This window comes from Nerophis lumbriciformis, linkage group LG17, assembly GCF_033978685.3.
Source record: "Nerophis lumbriciformis linkage group LG17, RoL_Nlum_v2.1, whole genome shotgun sequence".
In the NCBI taxonomy this organism is placed as follows: domain Eukaryota; kingdom Metazoa; phylum Chordata; class Actinopteri; order Syngnathiformes; family Syngnathidae; genus Nerophis; species Nerophis lumbriciformis.
The window spans coordinates 3,153,751-3,177,500 of NC_084564.2; the positions used below are offsets into that span (position 1 = coordinate 3,153,751).

The 23,750-nt window shown below is 41.7% G+C and overlaps 1 protein-coding gene across 1 annotated transcript in view; it reads left to right on the forward strand.

Annotated features, from left to right (window-relative positions):
• LOC133614337 (remodeling and spacing factor 1-like) overlaps positions 1–23,750 on the forward strand; it is a 42,458-nt gene that overhangs the window by 5,315 nt on the left and 13,393 nt on the right. Inside the window, exons 2-14 of the mRNA XM_061972203.1 lie at positions 2,589–2,680; positions 2,775–2,867; positions 2,995–3,200; positions 3,288–3,391; positions 7,210–7,296; positions 7,388–8,411; positions 11,271–11,436; positions 12,739–12,936; positions 13,022–13,126; positions 13,228–13,307; positions 13,454–13,502; positions 18,968–19,077; positions 19,153–19,214. Of these exons, the coding sequence (XP_061828187.1) occupies positions 2,589–2,680; positions 2,775–2,867; positions 2,995–3,200; positions 3,288–3,391; positions 7,210–7,296; positions 7,388–8,411; positions 11,271–11,436; positions 12,739–12,936; positions 13,022–13,126; positions 13,228–13,307; positions 13,454–13,502; positions 18,968–19,077; positions 19,153–19,214 (2,376 nt within the window). The remainder of the gene's footprint in view (positions 1–2,588; positions 2,681–2,774; positions 2,868–2,994; positions 3,201–3,287; positions 3,392–7,209; positions 7,297–7,387; positions 8,412–11,270; positions 11,437–12,738; positions 12,937–13,021; positions 13,127–13,227; positions 13,308–13,453; positions 13,503–18,967; positions 19,078–19,152; positions 19,215–23,750) is intronic.

Consider the following 23,750-nt stretch of genomic DNA (forward strand, 5'->3'; position numbering starts at 1 on the left):
TCAACACTGAATATTGCATTGTTGCATTTATTTTCACAGTTGACAGACATTTAAAAAAAATCTCACGTACCCATTGGCATACCATCAAGTACCCCCATTTAAGAACCACTGCAGTAGAGAGACATTAACAACAGAAATAGTGCAAGCAATTCAATATTTAAAAATCATTAATTGATTAAAGTGTTCTCTTCAGATGTGTTTTCTCAAAAAAGCCTTTGTTTTGTAAGCTGAATTGTGTCGCTGTAATTTAAAACATTTGTACGCACGTACAACACTTAAGACTGATTGATTGATTGATTGATTGATTGATTGAAACTTTTTTTATTAGTAGATTGCACAGTACAGTACATATTTCGTACAATTGACCACTAAATGGTAACACCCCAATAAGTTTTTCAACTTGTTTAAGTCGGGGTCTACGTTAATCAATTCATGGTACAAATATATACTATCAGCATAATACAGTCATCCCACAAGTTAATCATCAGAGTATATACCGTATTTTTCGGAGTATAAGTCGCACCGGAGTATAAGCCGCACCTGCCGAAAATGCATAATAAAGAAGAAGAAAAACATATATAAATCGCACTGGAGCCCGGCCAAACTATGAAAAAAACTGCGACTTATAGTCCGAAAAATACGGTACACTGAATTATTTACATTATTTACAATATTTACAATCCGGGGGGTGGGATGAGGAGGGTTTAGTTGATATCAGCTCTTCAGTCATCAACAATTGCATCATCAGAGAAATGGACATTGGAACAGTGTAGGTCTGACTTGGTAGGATATGTACAGCGAGCAGAGAACATAGTGAGTTCAGATAGCATAAGAACAAGTATATACATTTGGATATTTACTATCCAGGGAGGTGGGATGTGGAAGGGGGAGGGTATTAGTTTAGGGTTGAGGTTGACTGGAGTAGGGATGTCCCGATCCAGGTTTTTGCACTTCCGATCCGATACCGATACTGGCCTATCCGAGCATTTATTAAAGTTTAAAGTTATTTAGCCTACTTAGTTGTCAGAATCATGTTGAAAAGGATTTTAGTACTCTTGATAACAACTAGCCAGCTGAATTAGGGGAGTTTGAATAATACACAATGGTTGGTAACAAGAAACTGACCTGTTTATTCAAGGATAAACACAAAATTAGACAAAATTATACACGACAAACAGAAATGGCATCATTGAAACTAGGGCTGGGCGATATGGCCTTTTTTTAATATTGCGATATTTTAAGGCCATATTGCGATGCACGATATATATCTCGATATTTTGCCTTAGCCTTGAATGAACACTTGATGCATATAATCACAGCAGTATGATGATTCTATGTGTCTACATTAAAACATTCTTCTTCATACTGCATTAAAATATGCTACTTTTAAACTTGTAAGAAGGTGCGCTTGCTGTCTGTGAGAAGGAGACACAGGAAAGAGTGAGAAGAGCCTGTCGTATAATGCCAGCAGCTAAAAGCAACTGCGTGAGAATCCACAGACCTGTGGATGTGTTGAAGGTGTGCTGGAAAATGCCGAACGGAAATTAGGGAGCAGCAGAAAAGTGGAATGTATTATTTTTTGATCTGGATCGGCATTTTCCCATGCCTTGCCGATACGTATTTTTTGGCAAATATCGGCGGCCGATCCGATCCAAATATCGGATCGGGACATCCCTAGACTGGAGGTGTTGTTTTAGTGCGGTTTTGAAGGAGGATAGAGATGCCCTTTCTTTTACACCTGTTGGGAGTGCATTCCATATTGATGTGGCATAGAAGGAGAATGAGTTAAGACCTTAAGACCTAACATTCTCCGCGAGTTCACAAAAACGACGGAACAGATTACGACACTATTTACGACAGTTGGTTTGTGTTTGTGCAGTAAAGGGACATTAACAACAGAACTAGTGCAAGCAATTCAATATTTTAAAATCATTAATTGATTAAAGTGTTCTCTTCGGGTGTGTTTTCTCCAAAAAGCCTTTGTTTTATAAGCTGAATTGTGTCACTGTAATTTAAAACATTTGTACGCACGTACAACACTTAAGACCTTCAGTATATCAGTATGTGGAATTAAATTATGGAATGGATTAAGCAAAGAAATCAAACAATGTACTAATATGATCCACTTCAAGAAACTCTTCAAACTTAAAGTGTTTACAAAGTACAAAGAAGAAGAACCATGATAAACATTCTGAATTTATCATTTTCAAGATAATCTTACTCATCTCACCAAACTTACTTCACCAATTATTATTTATTTATTGTTATTGTTATTACTTATGGAGTACATTGTGAATAAATTGAGAACAGGAAGTGAACAAAAGTTTTAGCAACTGTCATGTAAAGGAACCGGGGTAGGATTAAATAAGCTCTGCGTCTTCCTACTCCTTTTCGAACATGTTGAAAAGAGAAACTGGAAATTGTGATGTATCTTGTTGTTTGCATGCATGTTCCAAATAAACTCAAACTCAACTCACCTCAACTGTCCAAGTCATGCATTTAGCTGTCCAAAGTTCTCACACAAGGACTAGAACATTATCAACCATAAAAGCATTTGCAGTGACCTTGTTTGTAATGTGTGTGTTCAGTTCCCAAACCTCTCGTAGAACTCCACGTGAAGCTGCTCCGAAAGCTTGGGAAGAGTGTTACAACTGACCGCTGGGAAAAATACCTGGCCAAGGCAAGTCGCATCCTCACTAACTTTTATTTTTCTCCGTTTGAGAACAAGGCGACAAGGAGGTTTTCCACGTTGACTAAATTTTGCTTGGTTGTAGATGTGCCAGGAGCTGAACAGTGCCTGGGCGTGGGAGCTGGAACAGAACGGTTACCAGGAGATGTCCATGGAGTGCAAGTCCGGCATCCTCAAAGTACGAAATTCCTGCTTACACAATGAAATACTGTCACCGCTTGGTTAACCAAATAACTGACATAGACAATGTGTAGTCATCTATGAAAATTATTCTTCATTTCATTCTTTGTCCACGTTCCTGGCAGTATCTGTGTGAGTGTCAGTTTGATGACAACCTCAAGTTTAAGATGGCCATCAACGAGGAGGAGCCGGAGAAGATGCGTCTGCAGCCAATCGGGCGGGACCGACAGGGCCTGATGTACTGGCTTCAGCTGGACCAGGACCAGAACATCAGGTTGTACACGGAAGAGCAGGACGACCTGGACGGGTCCACCTGGAGGTGCATCGTCAGGTGGGACTTGCAGGACATTTGATGTGCCCTCCAACTCAGGAACCCTCTCTCCTATTAACTTGTCTGTCCCCCGAACTGTCTCCTTAGGACCCGCAACGACCTGGCTGATGCTCTGGACCTCCTGAAGGGCCAAGTTCCAAACCAGAACCAGGAGGGATCTGGGAGCAGCAGCCCTGCTCAGAGAGAAGCAGGTCGGTGGAAACGTCTATCATAAGTAGGGCTGCAACGATTAATTACTTTAGAAAAAAGCTTTGATTTACATTCTGTTGCTTCGATTAAACGTTCAATGAGTGTAACTACTAAAAATCTATAAAATACGGACCGCATAAAAGAAAGTAAAACAAGTTGAATGGAAGGTAAAATGTAATAGAAGTGGATTAAAGGTCAAATAAGGTGAAACAAAGATAAATGGAAGTATTTAAAATGTAAAATAAGGTGAAAATAATGTAAAATATGTACCGTATTTTTCGGAGTATAAGTCGCACCGGAGTATAAGTCGCACCTGCCGAAAATGCATAGTAAAAAAGGAAAAAAACATATATAAACTATAAAAAAAACTGCGACTTACAGGTAAAAGCCAGTAAATTAGAATATTTTGAAAAACTTGATTTATTTCAGTAATTGCATTCAAAAGGTGTAACTTGTACATTATATTTATTCATTGCACACAGACTGATGCATTCAAATGTTTATTTCATTTAATTTTGATGATTTGAAGTGGCAACAAATGAAAATCCAAAATTCCGTGTGTCACAAAATTAGAATATTACTTAAGGCTAATACAAAAAAGGGATTTTTAGAAATGTTGGCCAACTGAAAAGTATGAAAATGAAAAATATGAGCATGTACAATACTCAGTACTTGGTTGGAGCTCCTTTTGCCTCAATTACTGCGTTAATGCGGCGTGGCATGGAGTCGATGAGTTTCTGGCACTGCTCAGGTGTTATGAGAGCCCAGGTTGCTCTGATAGTGGCCTTCAACTCTTCTGCGTTTTTGGGTCTGGCATTCTGCATCTTCCTTTTCACAATACCCCACACATTTTCTATGGGGCTAAGGTCAGGGGAGTTGGCGGGCCAATTTAGAACAGAAATACCATGGTCCGTAAACCAGGCACAGGTAGATTTTGCGCTGTGTGCAGGCGCCAAGTCCTGTTGGAACTTGAAATCTCCATCTCCATAGAGCAGGTCAGCAGCAGGAAGCATGAAGTGCTCTAAAACTTGCTGGTAGACGGCTGCGTTGACCCTGGATCTCAGGAAACAGAGTGGACCGACACCAGCAGATGACATGGCACCCCAAACCATCACTGATGGTGGAAACTTTACACTAGACTTCAGGCAACGTGGATCCTGTGCCTCTCCTGTCTTCCTCCAGACTCTGGGACCTCGATTTCCAAAGGAAATGCAAAATTTGCATGGTTGGGTGATGGTTTGGGGTGCCATGTCATCTGCTGGTGTCGGTCCACTCTGTTTCCTGAGATCCAGGGTCAACGCAGCCGTCTACCAGCAAGTTTTAGAGCACTTCATGCTTCCTGCTGCTGACCTGTATAGTCCGAAAAATACGGTAAATAAAATGTAAAAGAAGTATTGTAGAAGGTAAAATAACATAAATAAAATGTAAAATAATGTAAATATAAGGTAAAAGTACTATATAAAAGGTAAATAGAAAGTAAATAAAGGCAAAAGACGGCGTGGCGCAGTGGAAGAGTGGCCGTGCGCAACCCGAGGGTCCCTGGTTCAATCCCCACCTAGTGCCAACCTCGTCATGTCCGTTGTGTCCTGAGCAAGACACTTCACCCTTGCTCCTGATGGGTGCTGGTTAGCGCCTTGCATGGCAGCTCCCTCCATCAGTGTGTGAATGGGTAAATGTGGAAGTACCGTATTTTCCGCACCATAAGGCGCCCTGGGTTAAAAGCCGCGCCTTCAATGAACGGCATATTTCAAAACTTTGTCCACCTATAAGCCGCCCCGTGTTGTAAGCCGCATCTAACTGCGCTAAAGGAATGTCAAAAAAACAGTCAGATAGGTCAGTCAAACTTTAATAATATATTAAAAACCAGCGTTCTAACAACTCTGTTCACTCCCAAAATGTACGCAAATGTGCAATCACAAACATACGTATATCAACATGGACAGAGCTGCGTGAAAAAAGCCACCCGGCCTCTTCGCGTAAACTTAAACTTACCTTAACCACTCGCTCATCTTTTCTTCATCCATCCCTTCGAGTTAGCTTTTATGATGACGCCGGCTGGAAAGGTCTCTTTTGGCAAGGTCTTCCTTTTGAATATCACCATGGGTGGAAGTTTCTGGCCATTAGCATGGCAAGCTAGAACCACAGTGAAGGATGACTTCTCATTCCCTGTGGTGCGAATATTCACCGTACGTGCTCCCGTTGTATCCACAGTGCGGTTCACAGGAATATCAGTTGCTGTGAAATAGTAATCCGTGTGCGGATGGAGAGATTGCGTCTTTTCATGAACCGGATCCCTGACGCTTAGTAGGAGCCATTTTGTGGTCTTTACAGATGTAAACACACAAAGGAAATGAAACGTACGGTAATATCCGCGTGCTTTTTCTTCTTCTACGCGGGCGGGTGGTTGCTTACAGTAGAAGAAGAAGCGCTTCCTGTTCTATGGGGGCGGGTGCTTACCTTGGCGGTTGCTTGCGTAGAAGAAGAAGCGCTTCCTGTTCTACCGGGAAAAAAGATGGCGGCTGTTTACCGAAGTTGCGAGATCGAAACTTTATGAAAATGAATCGTAATATTAATCCATATATAAAGCGCACCGGGTTAAAAGCCGCACTGTCAGCTTTTGAGTAAATTTGTGGTTTTTAGGTGCGGCTAATAGTGCGGAAAATACGGTACATTAGAAAAAAGCTTTGATTTACATTCTGTTGCTTCGATTAAACGTTCAATGAGTGTATCTACTAAAAATCTATAAAATCCGGACCGCATAAAAGAAAGTAAAACAAGTTGAATGGAAGGTAAAAGGTAATAGAAGTGGATTAAAGGTAAAATAAGGTGAAACAAAGATAAATGGAAGTATTTAAAATGTAAAATAAGGTGAAACAAAGATAAATGGAAGTATTTAAAATGTAAAATATGTACCGTATTTTTCGGAGTATAAGTCGCACCTGCCGAAAATGCATAGTAAAAAAGGAAAAAAACATATAAACTATGAAAAAAACTGCGACTTATAGTCCGAAAAATACGGTAAATAAAATGTAAAAGAAGTATTGTAGAAGGTAAAATAACATAAATAAAAGGTAAAAGAATGTAAATATAAGGTAAAAGTACTATATAAAAGGTAAATAGAAAGTAAATAAAGGCAAAAGAAGGAATATAAAATGTAAAATAGGTTGAATAGGACGTAAAAAGTTAAATTGAAGGTAAATAATAGGTCAGATAAGTTCAATTGAAAGGTAAATAAAAGGTAAAAGAAGGAATATAGACAGTAAAAGAAGATCAAACATGGCAAAAGACTGTCAAAGAAGCTAAATAGAAAGTGAAATAAGTTAAATAACAGGTCAAATATGTTACATAGAAGGTAAATTAAAGATAAAACAAGGTCAAATATGGTAAACAAAACGTAAAATCAGTTAAATAGAAGGTAAAAAATATATATATATAAAAAGTAAAAGAAGGTAAACACAAAGTAATGAAGGTTATGGCAGGTCCAAAAATGTTTGTTAAATTCAACTATTTTACCTGAAATACACATTGAGGCTATAAAGTGGGTTTTATCCGGATTAATCAAACAAAGTAATCAAAAGATTACTTGATTACTAAAATAATCGATAGCTGCAGCCCTCGTAGTAAGTACAATATTTCCTCATGTAGTGTCTGGGGTCATGTGTTTACGCAAATGCAGAGAAGTACCAGAAAGGGTCTTCAGCTTTAGAGATGTGTTATGCAAAGACTGCTACTGATTCTATTATGATGTAATAGAAGTAATAACAGCGAGACAAGACGGGACAAAAACACTTAACAAAGTCTTGCTTGTGTGCTGCCAAAGTTGACGAGGTCAGCAAACTCGACAAATCCTCAGAGGACGTCGCTGATGGCATGAAGGTTGACAATGAAGAAAAAACCCTACAACAAGGTAAAACAAATATATATTTATTATAAATGCTACCTTTTAAAGAGAAAACTTGATTGGAATTGTTAAAAAAAAGGCTTTCTCCTTATTTTAGTGGAAAATCAGGAGACCATCAAACAGGAAGTGAAAGAAGAGCAAGCCGATGACAAACCTCCTCTTTTTGATAACCACGTGAGCACCATCACCTCCCTCATCAAGACAGAGAGCAGGGACGTCGATGCCCGCAAAAGCGCCGTCTCTGTCGTCATGGCGACGGGCACGGCGGCATCAAAACAGGAAGTGAACAAGGAGGAGGAGGCCGAGCGCGCGGTCGTCAGGAGCAACCAGCAGGCTAAGATACCACTGAAGAAGAGGGAGCTGAAGCTGGCGGAAAGCTACCACGGCAACCACCTCAACAACAAGAGCAGCAGCAGCATCATCGTGTACAACCCCTCCGTCATCCACAGCAAGGACGTCTCATTAGCGCCCCCAAGTGCCTCCGCAGAGTCTGTCTTGAAACCAGAGCTGACCAACGGGAGGTCCTCAGTCCTGTCGCCCAACAAAGAGGGACAAAACGGGGCTTTGGGCATCATAGGCCAAGTCGGGGTCATAGGTCATGTCGGGGTAATCCGCGGCCCACCTGAGCGCGTCAAAACGCCCTGCGGTGGACCAGAAGAGGAGAACGGCTGCAAAGCTGCAGAGGAAGACCGGGAGGTGAGCCGGCAGTCCGTGCTGGTGAGAAACGCCCCCGTCGCCGTGGAGACGACATCAAAAGAGGCGGACAAAGAAAGCGAGGAGGACACCGGCGCGGGATCACGAGGACTTCTTGTCGAAGAGGAAGGACGCAAAGACGGCCCCGAGAAAGACTTGGGCCGCGCCCCGTCTGTCGCAGAACCCCGAGGGGAGAAGGAGGGTTTAAACGGTGGCCCGGTGGCTCAGGCGAGTGAGAAGGACACCGGGCAAGGGTCCGAGCACAAGCCACGCCCACTCGAGGAAGCCTCCTCGGAGCTCCAGAAAGAAGGAATCAGGTTGAAGATTAAGATCCCTCCTCATCGCAGAAACAAGCTGCGGGCAAAAGAGGAACAGAAGGAGGTCTCAGAGGGCGGGAGGTCGCTCAGGAGGTCTGCGAGGATTGTCAGGTTCGTGTCCCTCGTTGATCTAACGGCCACACACGGAAGTTGTTGTTTCTATTTACTGTTTTAATTGGTTTTACCCTTTGAAATTGTTTTTAATCATATTTATTAGGGCCCGCATGGCCCATTGTATAAGGACTCCCAAAGGGAGTCCTTATACAATGGGACATAAGGACCTATTGAATTTGTAAGGTTTTATTATTCTTTATTCTTTATTCTTTATTCTTCCGCCGCCACTTTAAACTGTAATTTGACCCACTTAACATGCTTCAAAACTCACCATATTTGACCCACACATCAGGACCTGCGAAAATTGCCTTTTTTTAAAAAAAAAACTAACCCCAAAACTCAAAATTGCGCTCTAGCGCCCCCTCGGAGAAAAAAAAACTAGACTGCCTGTAACTCCCACTAGGAGTCATACCAAAGACTATAAAAATGGGACCCATTACCTCCCTGCTTGGCACTCAGCATCAAGGGTTGCAATTGGGGGTTAAATCACCACAAAATGATTCCCGGGCGCGGCCACCGCTGCTGCCCACTGCTCCCCTCACCTCCCAGGGGGTGATCAAGGGTGATGGGTCAAATGCAGAGAATAATTTCGCCACACCTAGTGTGTGTGTGACAATCATTGGTACTTTAACTTTAACTTTTAAGGTCGGAGAGACATGAAACAAAAACCTTTATGTAGGTCTGACTTAGACCTAGATTTCATAATAGTATATTTTCGGGCAAAAATCAACAGGAAGTTGGCAATTCCCCCTTCAAGACAAAAAAGTACTAAAAACAGTAACTTTTGCCTCTTTGAGCTGTATTTTCACCCTCTTAACATGCTTCAAAACTCACCAAACTGAACACACACATCAGGACTGGCAAAAATTGCGATCTAATAAAAAGAAACCTAACCCCAAATCTCAAAATTGTGCTCTCGCGCAATTTTTTAATGAAACGCACAAAAAACTGCTCCTCGGATGAAAAAACTGACAAAACTGCCTGTAACTCTCCCTGGGAAGGTCGGAGAGACATGAAACAAAAACCTCTCCGTAGGTCTCACTTAGACCTACATTTCATAGATTGACAACCCTCAGCAAAAATCAACAGGAAGTTTGCAATTTCCCCTTCAAAACACATTTTTTTTATAAACCGGTCACTTCTCTTCAAACATGATCTCCTCTGAGCGCGTTTGTCGTTTCAGCTTCAAACTAACACAGGAGAGAGATTGAACCCTTCCAAATAAAAGTTATCGAAATAATTTTTCTAACTGCTCCGGTTTTGATTTTATGAGCCTTCAAAGAACCGCTGCGCTGATGCTGCTGCGCTGCTGCTGTTTTAAGATGGTTGCTTAAAAGCAGGCAGCACCAACGTGCCCACACAATGCAGACAAGGTAGGTACACTAGAAAAAAGTCTTGGGACACTTCAGACTAAAAGTAGACAAAAGTATTGGGACACTTAGGACTAGCACCTGCCAAATACGCGGGCCCGACCAACGCTGCTTGCAGCTTTAATTATTATTCTTTATTCTTCCGCCGCCACTTTAAACTGTAATTTGACCCACTTAACATGCTTCAAAACTCACCATATTTGACCCACACATCAGGACCTGCGAAAATTGCCTTTTTAAAAAAAAAAAAACGAACCCCAAAACTCAAAATTGCGCTCTAGCGCCCCCTAGGAGAAAAAAAAACTAGACTGACTGTAACTCCCACTAGGAAGGTCGGAGAGACATGAAACAAAAACCTTTATGTAGGTCTGACTTAGACCTAGATTTCATAATAGTATATTTTCGGGCAAAAATCAACAGGAAGTTGGCAATTCCCCCTTCAAGACAAAAAAGTACTAAAAACAGTCACTTTTGCCTCTTTGAGCTGCAATTTGACCCCCTTAACATGCTTCAAAACTCACCGAACTGAACGCACACATCAGGACTGGCAAAAATTGCGATCTAATAAAAAAAAAACCTAACCCCAAATCTCAAAATTGAGCTCTAGAGCAATTTTTGAATAAAACCGAGAAAAAACTGCTCCTCGGAAGAAAAAAATGACAAAACTGCCTGTAACTCCCACTGGGAAGGTCGGAGAGACATGAAACAAAAACCTCTATGTAGGTCTTACTTAGACCTACATTTCATAGATTGACAACCCTCAGCAAAAATCAACAGGAAGTTTGCAATTTCCCCTTCAAAACAATTTTTTTTTATAAACCGGTCACTTCTCTTCAAACATTATCTCCTCTGAGCGCGTTTGTCGTTTCAGCTTCAAACTAACACAGGAGAGAGATTGAACCCTTCCAAATAAAAGTTATCGAAATAATTTTTCTAACTGCTCCGGTTTTGATTTTATGAGCCTTCAAAGAACCGCTGCGCTGATGCTGCTGCGCTGCTGTTTTCTCAAGATGGCTACTTAAAAGCAGGAAGCACCAGCGTGCCCACACAATGCAGACAAGGTAGGTACACTAGACAAAAGTATTGGGACAATTCGGACTAAAAGTAGACAAAAGTATTGGGACACTTAGGACTACCACTGGACAAAAGTATTGGGACACTTACTACTACCACTGAACAAAAGCATTGGGCAACTGGACAAAAGTATTGGGACACTTACACTAGACAAAAGTATTGGGACACTTGGGACTAAAACTTGACAAAAGTATTGGGATACTTGGGACTAAAACTTGACAAAAGTATTGGGACACTTAGTACTAGCACCTGCCAAATACGCGGGCCCGACCAACGCTGCTTGCAGCTTTAATTGTGTTTAATATTGTTGTGCAGCACTTTGGAAACATTTTGTTGTTTAAATGTGCTATATAAATAAAGTGGATTGGATTGGATTGGATTCTGAAAGATGCTCTCCCTTGTCCACCTGCAGGCCCAGCTCCAAGGCCACTGACGGTCAGAAAAAGAAACGGAAGCCGGCCACAAAAGAAGAAGAGGAGGGTGAGGAAGAAGAGGACGCAGAAGACGAGGAGGAGCAGAGTTTGGCGACCGCAAAAGACAAAAAAGCTCAAGCTGTTGTCCAAACCAGGAAGCGAAGGGTAAGAAGTATGTTTTCTTTTCACAAGGAGCAGAGGTGGGTAGAGTAGCCAGAAATTGTACTCAAGTAAGAGTACTGTTACTTTAGAGATTTATTACTCAAGTAAAAGTAAGGAGTAGTCACCCAAATATTTACTTGAGTAAAAGTAAAAAGTATGTTGTGAAAAAACTACTCAAGTACTGAGTAACTGATGAGTAACATGTACACACACACACACATATATATATATATATATATATATACACATATATATATACATATATATATATATATATACATACATTGATATATACAGTATATAATTTATATTTATTTATTTTGCCGTTTTTGTTTACATGTTAAAGGTGTTTTAATGAATATACATGCATGTTTAACACATATAGATTCCTTTCTTTCATGAAAACAAGAATATAAGTTGGTATATTACCTGATTCTGATGACTTGCATTGATTGTAATCAGACAGTAGTGATGATAACGTCCACGTTTTCAAATGGAGGAGAAAAAAAGTTCCTCCTTTCTGTCTAATACCACATGAAAGTGGTTGGTTTTTGGCATCTTATTTGTCCAGATTCCATATTCGTTTTTATACACTTTACAAGAAATACATTGGCGGCAAACTCCGTAGCTTGCTAGCTTGTTTGCGCTGGCTTTCGGAGACTCTTATTTTGAAAGCGCAGGCGCGATGGAGCGGCACTTTCATTGTGAAGACAGGAACTGTGCAGTCAGTCTTTAGGCTTTTGACGGGATGTACGGTTGAAATAAAAAATGGTCTTTTTTCCTTCACACTTTTGATTGATTGATTGGAACTTTTATTCGTAGATTGCACAGTACAGTACATATTCCGTACAATTGACCACTAAATGGTAACACCCCAATAAGTTTTTCAACTTGTTTAAGTCAGGTCATGTGACCCCTGGCTCTGTTTGATTGGTCCAACGTCACCAGTGACTGCATCTGATTGGTGGAACGGAGTGAACGTCACCAGTGACTGTATTTGTTGAAACGCAGGCACTATGAAGGTCTGTCTGACAGACCAAAACAAACAAAGCGTGCATTAACAGATCGATAAAAATTAGTAGCGAGTAGTGAGCTGAATGTAGATAAAAGTAGCGGAGTAAAAGTAGCGTTTCTTCTCTATAAATATACTCAAGTAAAAGTAAAAGTATGTTGCATTAAAACTACTCTTAGAAGTACAATTTATCCCAAAAGTTACTCAAGTAGATGTAACGGAGTAAATGTAGCACGTTACTACCCACCTCTGACAAGGAGTGACTCTCTGTGACTAACCATGATGCATTTCAGGGCAAACGGAGACACGGACGCCCCCGATGGACCAACATCCGCACCAAAAGACGCAAGCAGAACGAGGCGGAGGAGGTTGTGGACAAAGAGGAGGAGGCCAGCGACCAAGGTAGCCACACGGAGGAGTCCTGTCAATCAGAGGAGCTTCCCAAGGAGGACGCCTGCTCTCACTGCGGCCTTCCCAACCACCCGGAACTGGCGAGTGGTCCCCGTATATCTCCGTGACATCATCATCATCATCGTCATGGTGGTCAGACACACTCATGTCGTGTGTCCTTTTTAGATCCTGCTGTGCGACTCGTGCGACAGTGGATATCACACCGCCTGCCTGCGCCCGCCACTCATGCTCATCCCTGATGGCGAGTGGTTCTGTCCTCCCTGCCAACATGTAAGCCCCGCCCGTATGTAGTGATTAGATTTCATTTCAAAAGAAATGTGATTAGCGTTCTAAGGGACACTTCTCACCAAGTTGTTATTGTGTGTTTGCAGAAGCTTCTGTGTGAGAGGCTGGAGGAGCAGCTGCTGAACCTTGACAGCGTTCTGAAGAAGCGGGAGCGAGCCGAGCGGAGGTAAACGCACACTTTCTTTCACCTCACCAATGACAGAAACATGTCTGCATGGAGCCTCGTTAGTAGAAGTCAGTCACGCGCGGGCTAAGATGATGAACCCCTTGTGATGAGTTAACCTTTGACCCTTGTGTCTGCTTATGTGTCAGGAGGGAGAGGCTGGTGTACGTCGGAATCAGTGTGGAGAACATCATTCCTGTGAGTAGAGCAACACCAAGATAGAAGACTTAAATACTGGAGCTGTGTTTCAATTGGCACACTTTCACATTTTGAATACATAGGGGCCGTACTTACGAGAAGGCACATGTATCACAATTAGGGATGTCCCGATCCAGGTTTTTGCACTTTCGATCCGATACCGATACTGACCGATACTGGCCTATCCGAGCAGGCCCGGCCCTAATCAATCTGGCGCCCTAGGCAAGATTTTAGGTGGTGCCCACCCCACATCGGCAGTGAAGTGTATATACTCACAAGAACCCGAATAGCTTTGCCTTTGACCTTTTTTTTTTACTTACAACTATACCTAATATATAAAGGGGTGGAAAAGTGACTATTACCTGCAGGGAAAACATTAGCTAACCAGAAGGCAATAATGTAAACAAAAAACACCTGCTTAAAAGATCTAATACAACTGTCCCTGAGGAATGTAAGGTGGGAGTACTGTAATTACCTAACGTTACATTATTATTTTCCATAACAATTTAGCCCCCTCCACAATATTATCCCGACGTTAAAACAGAACTAGCTATTTATTGATTAGCAATTGCCGAGTCATGTAACATTAGCTTAATGCTAAAAAGCCAGGTTACTATCACATTCTGTAACAGACAAATAATTTCATGTAGGCTAACGTTACCTACCTGCTACCTCTGTCTTTTCTCGTTTCTCCTCTTCTTTTCTCTTTTTTCTTCCCTGGGCACCTGACAGTTTTGGCTGTTTTGACATCTTGTGTTGATTTTTTGATGTGGTGACGTCCAAAAAGAGTCATGATACGGGAAGGGAGGGGGCGCACCGTGCGGGGGGAGGAGGGGGGGCGTAATGTTGTAACAAATAATATTTCTATTAAATAGGCTTTACTTTGCATTTTAATTAACGTGAGATTATTTTTTGTATTTAGAAATAATAGTACCAACTTTTTTTTTTTTTTTTTTTTTCTCCAACATTTGTGGCACTGGCATGGCGCCCCCTGATGGACGGCGCCCTTAGCATTTGCCTATACGGCCTATGCCACGGGCCGGCCCTGTATCCGAGCATGTATTAAAGTTTAAAGTTATTTAGCCTACTTAGTTGTCAGAATCATGTTGAAAAGGGTTTTAGTACTCTTGATAACAACTAGCCAGCTGAATTAGGGGAGTTTGAATAATACACAATGGTTGGTAACAAGAAACTGACCTGTTTATTCAAGGATAAACACAAAATAGACAAAATTATACATGACAAACAGAAATCATTGAACTAGGGCTGGGCGATATGGCCTTTTTTTAATATTGCGATATTTTAAGGCCATATTGCGATACACGATATATATCTCGATATTTTGCCTTAGCCTTGAATGAACACTTGATGCATATAATCACAGCAGTATGATGATTCTATGTGTTTTGATTGATTGATTGAGACTTTTATTAGTAGGTTGCACAGTGAAGTACATATTCCGTACAATTGACCATTAAATGGTAACACCCCAATAAGTTTTTGAACTTGTTTAAGTCGGGGTCCACTTAAATTGATTCATGATACAGATATATACTATCAGATATATAATTTCATCATAATACAGTCATCACACAAGATAATCACATTGAATTATTTACATTATTTATAATCCAGGGTGTGGAGGGGGGCGCCGGATGTAAGTGTCAAAAAGACAGCCAAAAGAGTTTGATATGAGAATAAATCTAAAGTTAAAATATAGGGTAGAAATGCACCCATTTGCAGGAAATGTAGTCTTGATTTTCAAAATTTTCTTTCAAGGCTTGCATGTCTACATTAAAACATTCTTCTTCATACTGCATTAATATATGCTACTTTTAAACTTTCATGCAGAGAAGGAAATCACAACTAAAAAAATCACTAATTTTTTCATATGGTGTTGATGTGGACATTTTTGCCTCAGCATTTTGATGGTGTGGACGTGTGGCACCGAATGGAGATAAGCGTCTCGACAGACGTCACAATATTTGAACAATGATGACGAAAGCTGTTTTCTCTGGCGTGTCCGTGTGTCGAAAATTGTTATGCGCTTATTTTTTTATTAGATTTTGTGCGTGGCATAGATTTGCTATGCGCAGAGGATATTTAAACAGTGCGCAATTGCACAGGTGCGCACCTTAGAGGGAGCGTTGGTCACACAGCTGCGCTAGCATCACAGTTAACGTTAGCCATGCTGCTACCTCTCTGCTCGGGGAGGACGTATACGTATGTGACGTATGACGTGACAGTATGTGACGTGTGTAAGAAGGTGTGCTTGCTGTCTGTGAGAGGGAGACACAGAAAAGAGTGAGAAGAGCCTGTCGTGCAATGCCAGCAGCTAAAAGCAACTGCGTGAGAATCCACAGACCTGTGCATGTGTTGAAGGTGTGCTGGAAAATGCGGAACGGAAATTAGGGAGCAGCAGAAAAGTTGAATGTATTATTTAAATAGGTGCGTTGGAAAACACGGACCGGAGTTTTTTTTAAAACTGGATCTGGATCGGCATTTTCCCATGCCTTGCCGATACGAATTTTTTGGCAAATATCGGCGACCGATCCGATCCAAATATCGGATCGGGACATCCCTAATACACACAACATGCCATCTTCACTGGTTTTGGGGTTTGTATATTATGTACACAGTATATATAACATATATACAGTATGTATATGTGTATATATGTATATTAGGGATGTAACAGTATAAGGGTAAACCGCGGTTAGTAATACTGTTTCAATTTTTAATTAAAGCTGCAAGCAGCGATGGACGGGACCGACTTTGACGGCACATAAAATCAAAACCGTAGCAGAAATTAAAACTCTTTGGTCAACTTTTAATCAGAAGGGTTCAATCTCTCTCCTGTGTTAGTTTGAAGCCGACACGACAAACGCGCTCAGAGGAGATAATGTTTGAAAAAAGGTGACCGGTTTTTACAAAACTTTTGTTTTGAAGGGGGAATTGCAAACTTCTTGTTGATTTTTGCTGGGGGTTGTCAATGAATGAAATGTAGGTCTAAGGGAAACCTACATAGAGGTTTTTGTTTCATGTCTCTAAGACATTCCTACTGGAAGTTACAGGCAGTTTTGTCTGAGTTTTCTTCCTCTGAGCAGTTGTGTCTGTTTTCTTCCGAGGGGGCGCTAGAGCGCAATTTTGAGTTTTGGGGTTGGGTTTTTTTATTAGATCGCAATTTTTGCCAGTCCTGGTGTGTGTGTCCAGTTTGGTGAGTTTTGAAGCATGTTAAGGGGGTCAAATTACAGCTCAAAGAGGCAAAAGTGACTGTTTTTACAAAACTTTTGTTTTGAAGGGGGAATTGCCAACTTCTTGTTGATTTTTGCTGAAGGATGTCAATGTATGAAATCTAGGTCTAAGTCAGACGTACATAGAGGTTTTTGTTTCATGTCTTTACGACATTCCTACCGGAAGTTACAAGCAGTTTTGTCTGTTTTTTCCTAGGGGGCGCTAGAGCGCAATTTTGAGTTTTTTTTTTTTTTTTTTTTTTTTTTTTTATTAGATGGCAATTTTCGCCAGTCCTGATGTGTGTGTCAAATATGGTGAGTTTTGAAGCATGTTAAAGGGGTCAAATTACAGCTCAAAGAGGCGGCGGAATCATAATAATAAAACCTTACAATTACAATAGGGTCCTCTGTCCCAAAGGGACATCGCGGTCCCTAATTATTGAAAAAAAACATAATTTATTAATGCATTTTAGGCAACAATGCTTCCTTCCTGGAAACAAAGTCGCCGCATGCGCAACAGCGCCGTTTTGCTCGACAAAACATGGCGGAATGCAACCCACAGACCTTGCTCCAGGAGATTTTCCCTCAGAGTAAACGCAGCCAAACGCTTCCTTTCACATAATTTATCTCGCTCCATATCCGTAGTGTAGAATCTCAGCGTGCGTTTAAGAGCGCAGTGCTAAGCGGTAGTAAAGACAACCGCTGTAAAACTCCAGACGGTTCATATTACCGTATTAAATAAAAAATGATCAAAGACCCATCATTGATAACTGCACGTTGATACGGACAGACTGACTGGCGCTAGCTTAAATGCTAAACACCTAATAAGTTAAAGGTGTTTAATGATAATGCAAGCATGTTTAACACATAGTTAATATTGTTAATAAATTAAAGGGGTTTAATGATAATACAAGTATGTTTAATACATATAGTTAATATTGTTAACAAGTTAAAGGTGTTTAAAGATAATGCAAGCATGTTTAATACATATAGTTAATATTGTTAACAAGTTAAAGGTGTTTAATGATAATACAAGCATGTTTAACACATATAGTTAATATTGTTAATAAGTTAAAGGTGTTTAAAGATAATACAAGCATGTTTAACACATATAGTTAATATTGTTAACAAGTTAAAGGTGTTTAATGATAATACAAGCATGTTTAACACATATAGTTAATATTGTTAATAAGTTAAAGGTGTTTAAAGATAATACAAGCATGTTTAACACATATAGTTAATATTGTTAACAAGTTAAAGGTGTTTAATGATAATACAAGCATGTTTAACACATATAGTTAATATTGTTAATAAGTTAAAGGTGTTTAAAGATAATACAGGCATGTTTAACACATATAGATTCCTTTCTTTCATGAAGACAAGAATATAAGTTGGTGTATTACCTGATTCTGATGACTTGCATTGATTGGAATCAGACAGTGGTGCTAAAAACGTTCGCATTTTCGAATGGAGGAGAAAAAAAGTCCTCCTTTCTGTCCAATACCACATGAAAGTGGTTGGTTTTTGGCATCTTATTTGTCCAGCTTCCGTACTCCTTTGTATACACTTTACAAGAAATACATTGTCGGCAAACTCCGTAGCTTGCTAGCTTGTGCACGCCAGCTTTCTGAGACTCGTTTTGTTAGCACAACTGTGCAGTCGCGGTCTTTGGAGTTTTGACGACAGGTACGGCGCCAGAGTCTGTTGAAATAAAGTGTTTTTCGCCTTCCAGTCGGTAATTTTAATGAGCTGGCAGCAGCCAGCGTCATCTCAGAAGACCCTCGGGTGCCGTGAATGTCAATCAAGTGACGAAAGTGACGTCATAGTGAAGATTTATGATCGCTCATTTTTAGGACTATTTTTTTAATGCCTGGCTGGTGATCGACTGACACACCCTCCGAGATCGACCGGTAGCTCGCGATCGACGTAATGAGCACCCCTGATGTAAATGAAAGACATTAAAGTCTTTCCCCCTTACGAAACGTTGTTACCCAATCGACACTTGTAGAAACACAAGTTTAGATTGCGGGCAGCGTTAGTAGTAGTACTTCTCCCATAGCCAAGATAGCGACTATTAAGGGTGGTGAGTATCCATCACTGAGCACTTACCCAGGGAGTGAGAGTGCACTGCACTTTGCCGTACTTCTCTCAACGTGAACGCACTGACCTACTCAAAACGCCAACTGAGACGCAACACGAGAACTTGAAAACACGACTCTCTTGTTCGTGCAGGGGCAGGAGGAAGAGGAGGAAGAGGAAAAGTCCACAAAGAAGAAAGATACCAAGAAGAGTAAAAATCTGGGGAGGAGATCAACCAGAACCAGGAAGCACATCAGCTACAGGTGGGTGTGGCTTGCTTGTTAGGTTACCATGTGACCTGCTCTGACGTGTTTAACAAAATGACATCTATGCTTTAGATTTGACGACTTTGATGACGCCATTGATGAGGCTATAGAGGAAGACACAGGGGACGGTAAAAGTGAGTGGACACAGTAAAGCTTGATATCATGTATTTGTTTCAGACATGCCTAACAAAGTTAAAGTTTCACATCAACCGTACGTACGATAAGGAGTTGGAAGAAGCCTATTTTATTTAATATCGGTGGAGGGAATACTTCGAAGACCTCCTCAATCCCACCAACACGTCTTCCTATGAGGAAGCAGTGCCTGGGGAATCTGTGGTGGGCTCTCCTATTTCTGGGGCTGAGGTTGCTGAGGTAGTTAAAAAGCTCCTCGGTGGCAAGGCCCCGGGGGTGGATGAGATCCGCCCGGAGTTCCTTAAGGCTCTGGATGCTGTAGGGCTGTCTTGGTTGACAAGACTCTGCAGCATCGCGTGGACATCGGGGGCAGTACCTCTGGATTGGCAGACCGGGGTGGTGGTTCCTCTCTTTAAGAAGGGGAACCGGAGGGTGTGTTCTAACTATCGTGGGATCACACTCCTCAGCCTTCCCGGTAAGGTCTATTCAGGTGTACTGGAGAGGAGGCTACGCCGGATAGTCGAACCTCGGATTCAGGAGGAACAGTGTGGTTTTCGTCCTGGTCGTGGAACTGTGGACCAGCTCTATACTCTCGGCAGGGTCCTTGAGGATGCATGGGAGTTTGCCCAACCAGTCTACATGTGCTTTGTGGACTTGGAGAAGGCATTCGACCGTGTCCCTCGGGAAGTCCTGTGGGGAGTGCTCAGAGAGTATGGGGTTTCGGACTGTCTGATTGTGGCGGTCCGCTCCCTGTATGATCAGTGTCAGAGCTTGGTTCGCATTGCCGGCAGTAAGTCGGACACGTTTCCGGTGAGGGTTGGACTCCGCCAAGGCTGCCCTTTGTCACCGATTCTGTTCATAACTTTTATGGACAGAATTTCTAGGCGCAGTCAAGGCGTTGAGGGGATCCGGTTTGGTGGCTGCAGGATTAGGTCTCTGCTTTTTGCAGATGATGTGGTCCTGATGGCTTCATCTGCCCAGGATCTTCAGCTCTCACTGGATCGGTTCGCAGCTGAGTGTGAAGCGACTGGGATGAGAATCAGCACCTCCAAGTCCGAGTCCATGGTTCTCGCCCGGAAAAGGGTGGAGTGCCATCTCCGGGTTGGGGAGGAGATCTTGCCCCAAGTGGAGGAGTTCAAGTACCTCGGAGTCTTGTTCACGAGTGAGGGAAGAGTGGATCGTGAGATCGACAGGCGGATCGGTGCGGCATCTTCAGTAATGCGGACGCTGTATCGATCCGTTGTAGTGAAGAAGGAGCTGAGCCGGAAGGCAAAGCTCTCAATTTACCGGTCGATCTACGTTCCCATCCTCACCTATGGTCATGAGCTTTGGGTTATGACCGAAAGGACAAGATCACGGGTACAAGCGGCCGAAATGAGTTTCCTCCGCCGGGTTGTGGGGCTCTCCCTTAGAGATAGGGTGAGAAGCTCTGTCATTCGGGGGGAGCTCAAAGTAAAGCCGCTGCTCCTCCACATGGAGAGGAGCCAGACGAGGTGGTTCGGGCATCTGGTCAGGATGCCACCCGAGCGCCTTCCTAAGGAGGTGTTTAGGGCACGTCCGACCGGTAGGAGGCCACGAGGAAGACCCAGGACACGTTGGGAAGACTATGTCTCCCGGCTGGCCTGGGAACGCCTCGGGATCCCCCGGGAGGAGCTGGACGAAGTGGCTGGGGAGAGGGAAGTCTGGGCTTCCCTGCTTAGGCTGCTGCCCCCGCGACCCGACCTCGGATAAGCGGAAGAAGATGGATGGATGGATGGATGGATCTTATTCCCCCTTTTTGTCCATTTTGATTACTGATCATTCAATCCCACCATATGTTTTACATGTTCCCTTAACTTTGTCATTTCAAGTTTTTTTACTTCCTGTTTGAGTCTTTTTCTATATAAATAAGAAAAAATAGAGAATGTGCAGCAATTAATCAATCGCTTATGCAGTAATTAAGGGTAGAAAATTTGAAAAAGGTTTTTAAAAAATTAAATAAGAATGAGCAAATAGAGTACCGGACTATAAGATGCTCTATCCTTAGAGCATCCTTTCATTTTCTCAAAAATGGACAGTGCGCCTTATGTACAAATTAATTATTGTTGTGCTTGCCGACCTCGAAGCAGAAGCAATTTTATTTGCTACATGGTGTAATGACAAGTGTGACCGGTAGATAGCAGTCACACATAAGAGATACGTGTGGACTGCAAGATGACGCTAGCAAGCAAGATCAAAACTTAGATGTTTCATAGAGAATATAGAACATTACACTCGGCGCTCAAAAATCTGTCAAAATATTTTAGTACGACTTTGGTAAGCTATGATGCCGCACCGCTTGATGGATTGTAGGGGCATTACGGCCACAGTAGTCAGACGTACTGTGCTTCAACATACAGGTATTATTATGGAGTGTTTATAAGGACGGCAAAATGGCAACTATTAGGAGACATTATCTGGCGTTTTGATTCGCAATATTATGCAAAACCCACTTTTCTTACCAGTTGGTACCTGCTGATGTGTATTTGGGATCTGAATAAGTCCCGAAAATGTGCGCGCGTCCGCTATTGTAGCTCGCGCCGTAGTCAATGAGCTCCTTCTTCTTCTCTATCCTCTTGTTGTGGGGCAGACGGGCTCGTTTTTAATGTAGTTCAAACTTATATTTGTCAGTAGACTCCATATGGAAACGCTAAAAACTACAACAAAGATGACGGGGACAAGACACAGTCAAAGTGGAGACTCTTAAATAAAATGGTGCATTCTACAAAAGCAACTTGAAGAAGGTCTGTAAAACATCTATGCAACATTTTAACCAAAGAACCACCATTACATGTTATGTAGACCACAAGGAAGTATTTTAAATGTAGAAAAAAAATTCACAATATCACCCCTTTAATGCACCTTATAGTCCGGTGCACCTTTTGTATGGAAAACCTGAATACACCCGCTTATCGGCAGTGCGCCTTATGGTCCGAAAAATACGTTATACAAATAAAAGTAATGAAAATGTTAAAACAAAGAGAAAAACTAAAAGTACTTTGTTGGGTAGAAGACTCATTGTGTTGAATTGGAAGATAACAGCGCCTCCTTGCCACACCCGCTGGATTAAAGATGTTCTGTATTTTCTCAAACTGGAAAAGATTAGGTTTACAATGTACGGTTGTTCCGCAGAGTTTCAAGAACTGTGGGGTGCCTTTCAGAGATAAGTAGAAGAAACGGATCTCCAAATTAACCCTGATTGAAACACAACTGGGATGTGGATGGTTTATGAGCTTTTTTTGTGCCCTTGTTGGTTGTTGTATCTCTCTAAAGCCATTCATTCTGTGGTTCTTTTTTTTGTTTATTTGATCTATTTATCCCACCTCCATAGACATGCACCTGGGGATAGCATACCTGCCAACTACTCCGGTTTTCCCGTAATTAGTACGGTTTTCATCAACCTATTCCGGGTTACGGTGATAAAAAATACGTTTTTTCATTAATTAAAAAAAAAATTTTTTTTTAAGTTTTATTCACGAAATCGCGTAACAACAATGACAATCGACACTGCTTCCCGTAACTTCCTATCGAGCCATTCCGAATGCCATGCGCGAGGCTATTTATAGCACCGCTGCCAAGCACGAGGCCATTGTTTCCAAACGAGCGAACGATCATGGAATCAGCCGGAGAAAAATCGCATACGAGTCTTAAACCGAAAAGAAAACTGCAGTCATTCCGTGAAGAATATTCAAAAGCCTATCCGGGAATAATTATCCGTTCCAAAAAGGGTGAAAACTACGCGAATTGCACCTTGTGCAGGCAAGATTTTTCGATCGGACACGGAGGAATTAGCGATGTAAAAGACCACGTTGGGACAAAAAAACACAAGTCTAATGCCGTTGTTGTACCGAAATCTGTTACCCATCGGAATTTGTAACTCCAGGGGGCGATGTTCCCATGACGTTTGTTTGATGGTTAAACGGCAAGCCCAAAGAGGAGGAGAAGAACGCTTGCGTAAATGGTGTAAACTATCCTTAATGCTGAAACGTCAGTTGTCAGAATTTCAGCATTAATAATAACAATGGACTCATACTATAATGAAAGTAAGTCATTGATTTCCAGAATATGTGTAATTTATTAATGCTGAAATTCTGACAACTGACGTTTCATTCCATGATAGCTTTTAATCCGGAAAATGTATGTGTGTGAGAGAGAATCAACAGCTGATACAATGGACTCATACTATAATGCAAGCAAGTCATTGATTTCCAGAATATGTGTCATTTATTAATGCGGAAATTCTGACAACTGACGTTTCAGCATTAAGGATAGTTTACGCCATTTACGCAAGCGTTCTTCTTCTCCTCCTCTTTGGGCTTGCCGTTTAACCATCAAACAAACGCCATGGGAACATCGCCCCCTGGAGTTACAAATTCCGATGGGTAACAGATTTCGGTACAAGTGGAAAACTTTCAACGTTTTTCGTCGCCCAAACAGATTCTTTGGATGTGATAAATGCCGAAGTTTTATTTACGGAGGCAATAATTGAGCAAACAAAAAGGTAATGACACCAATGTTAT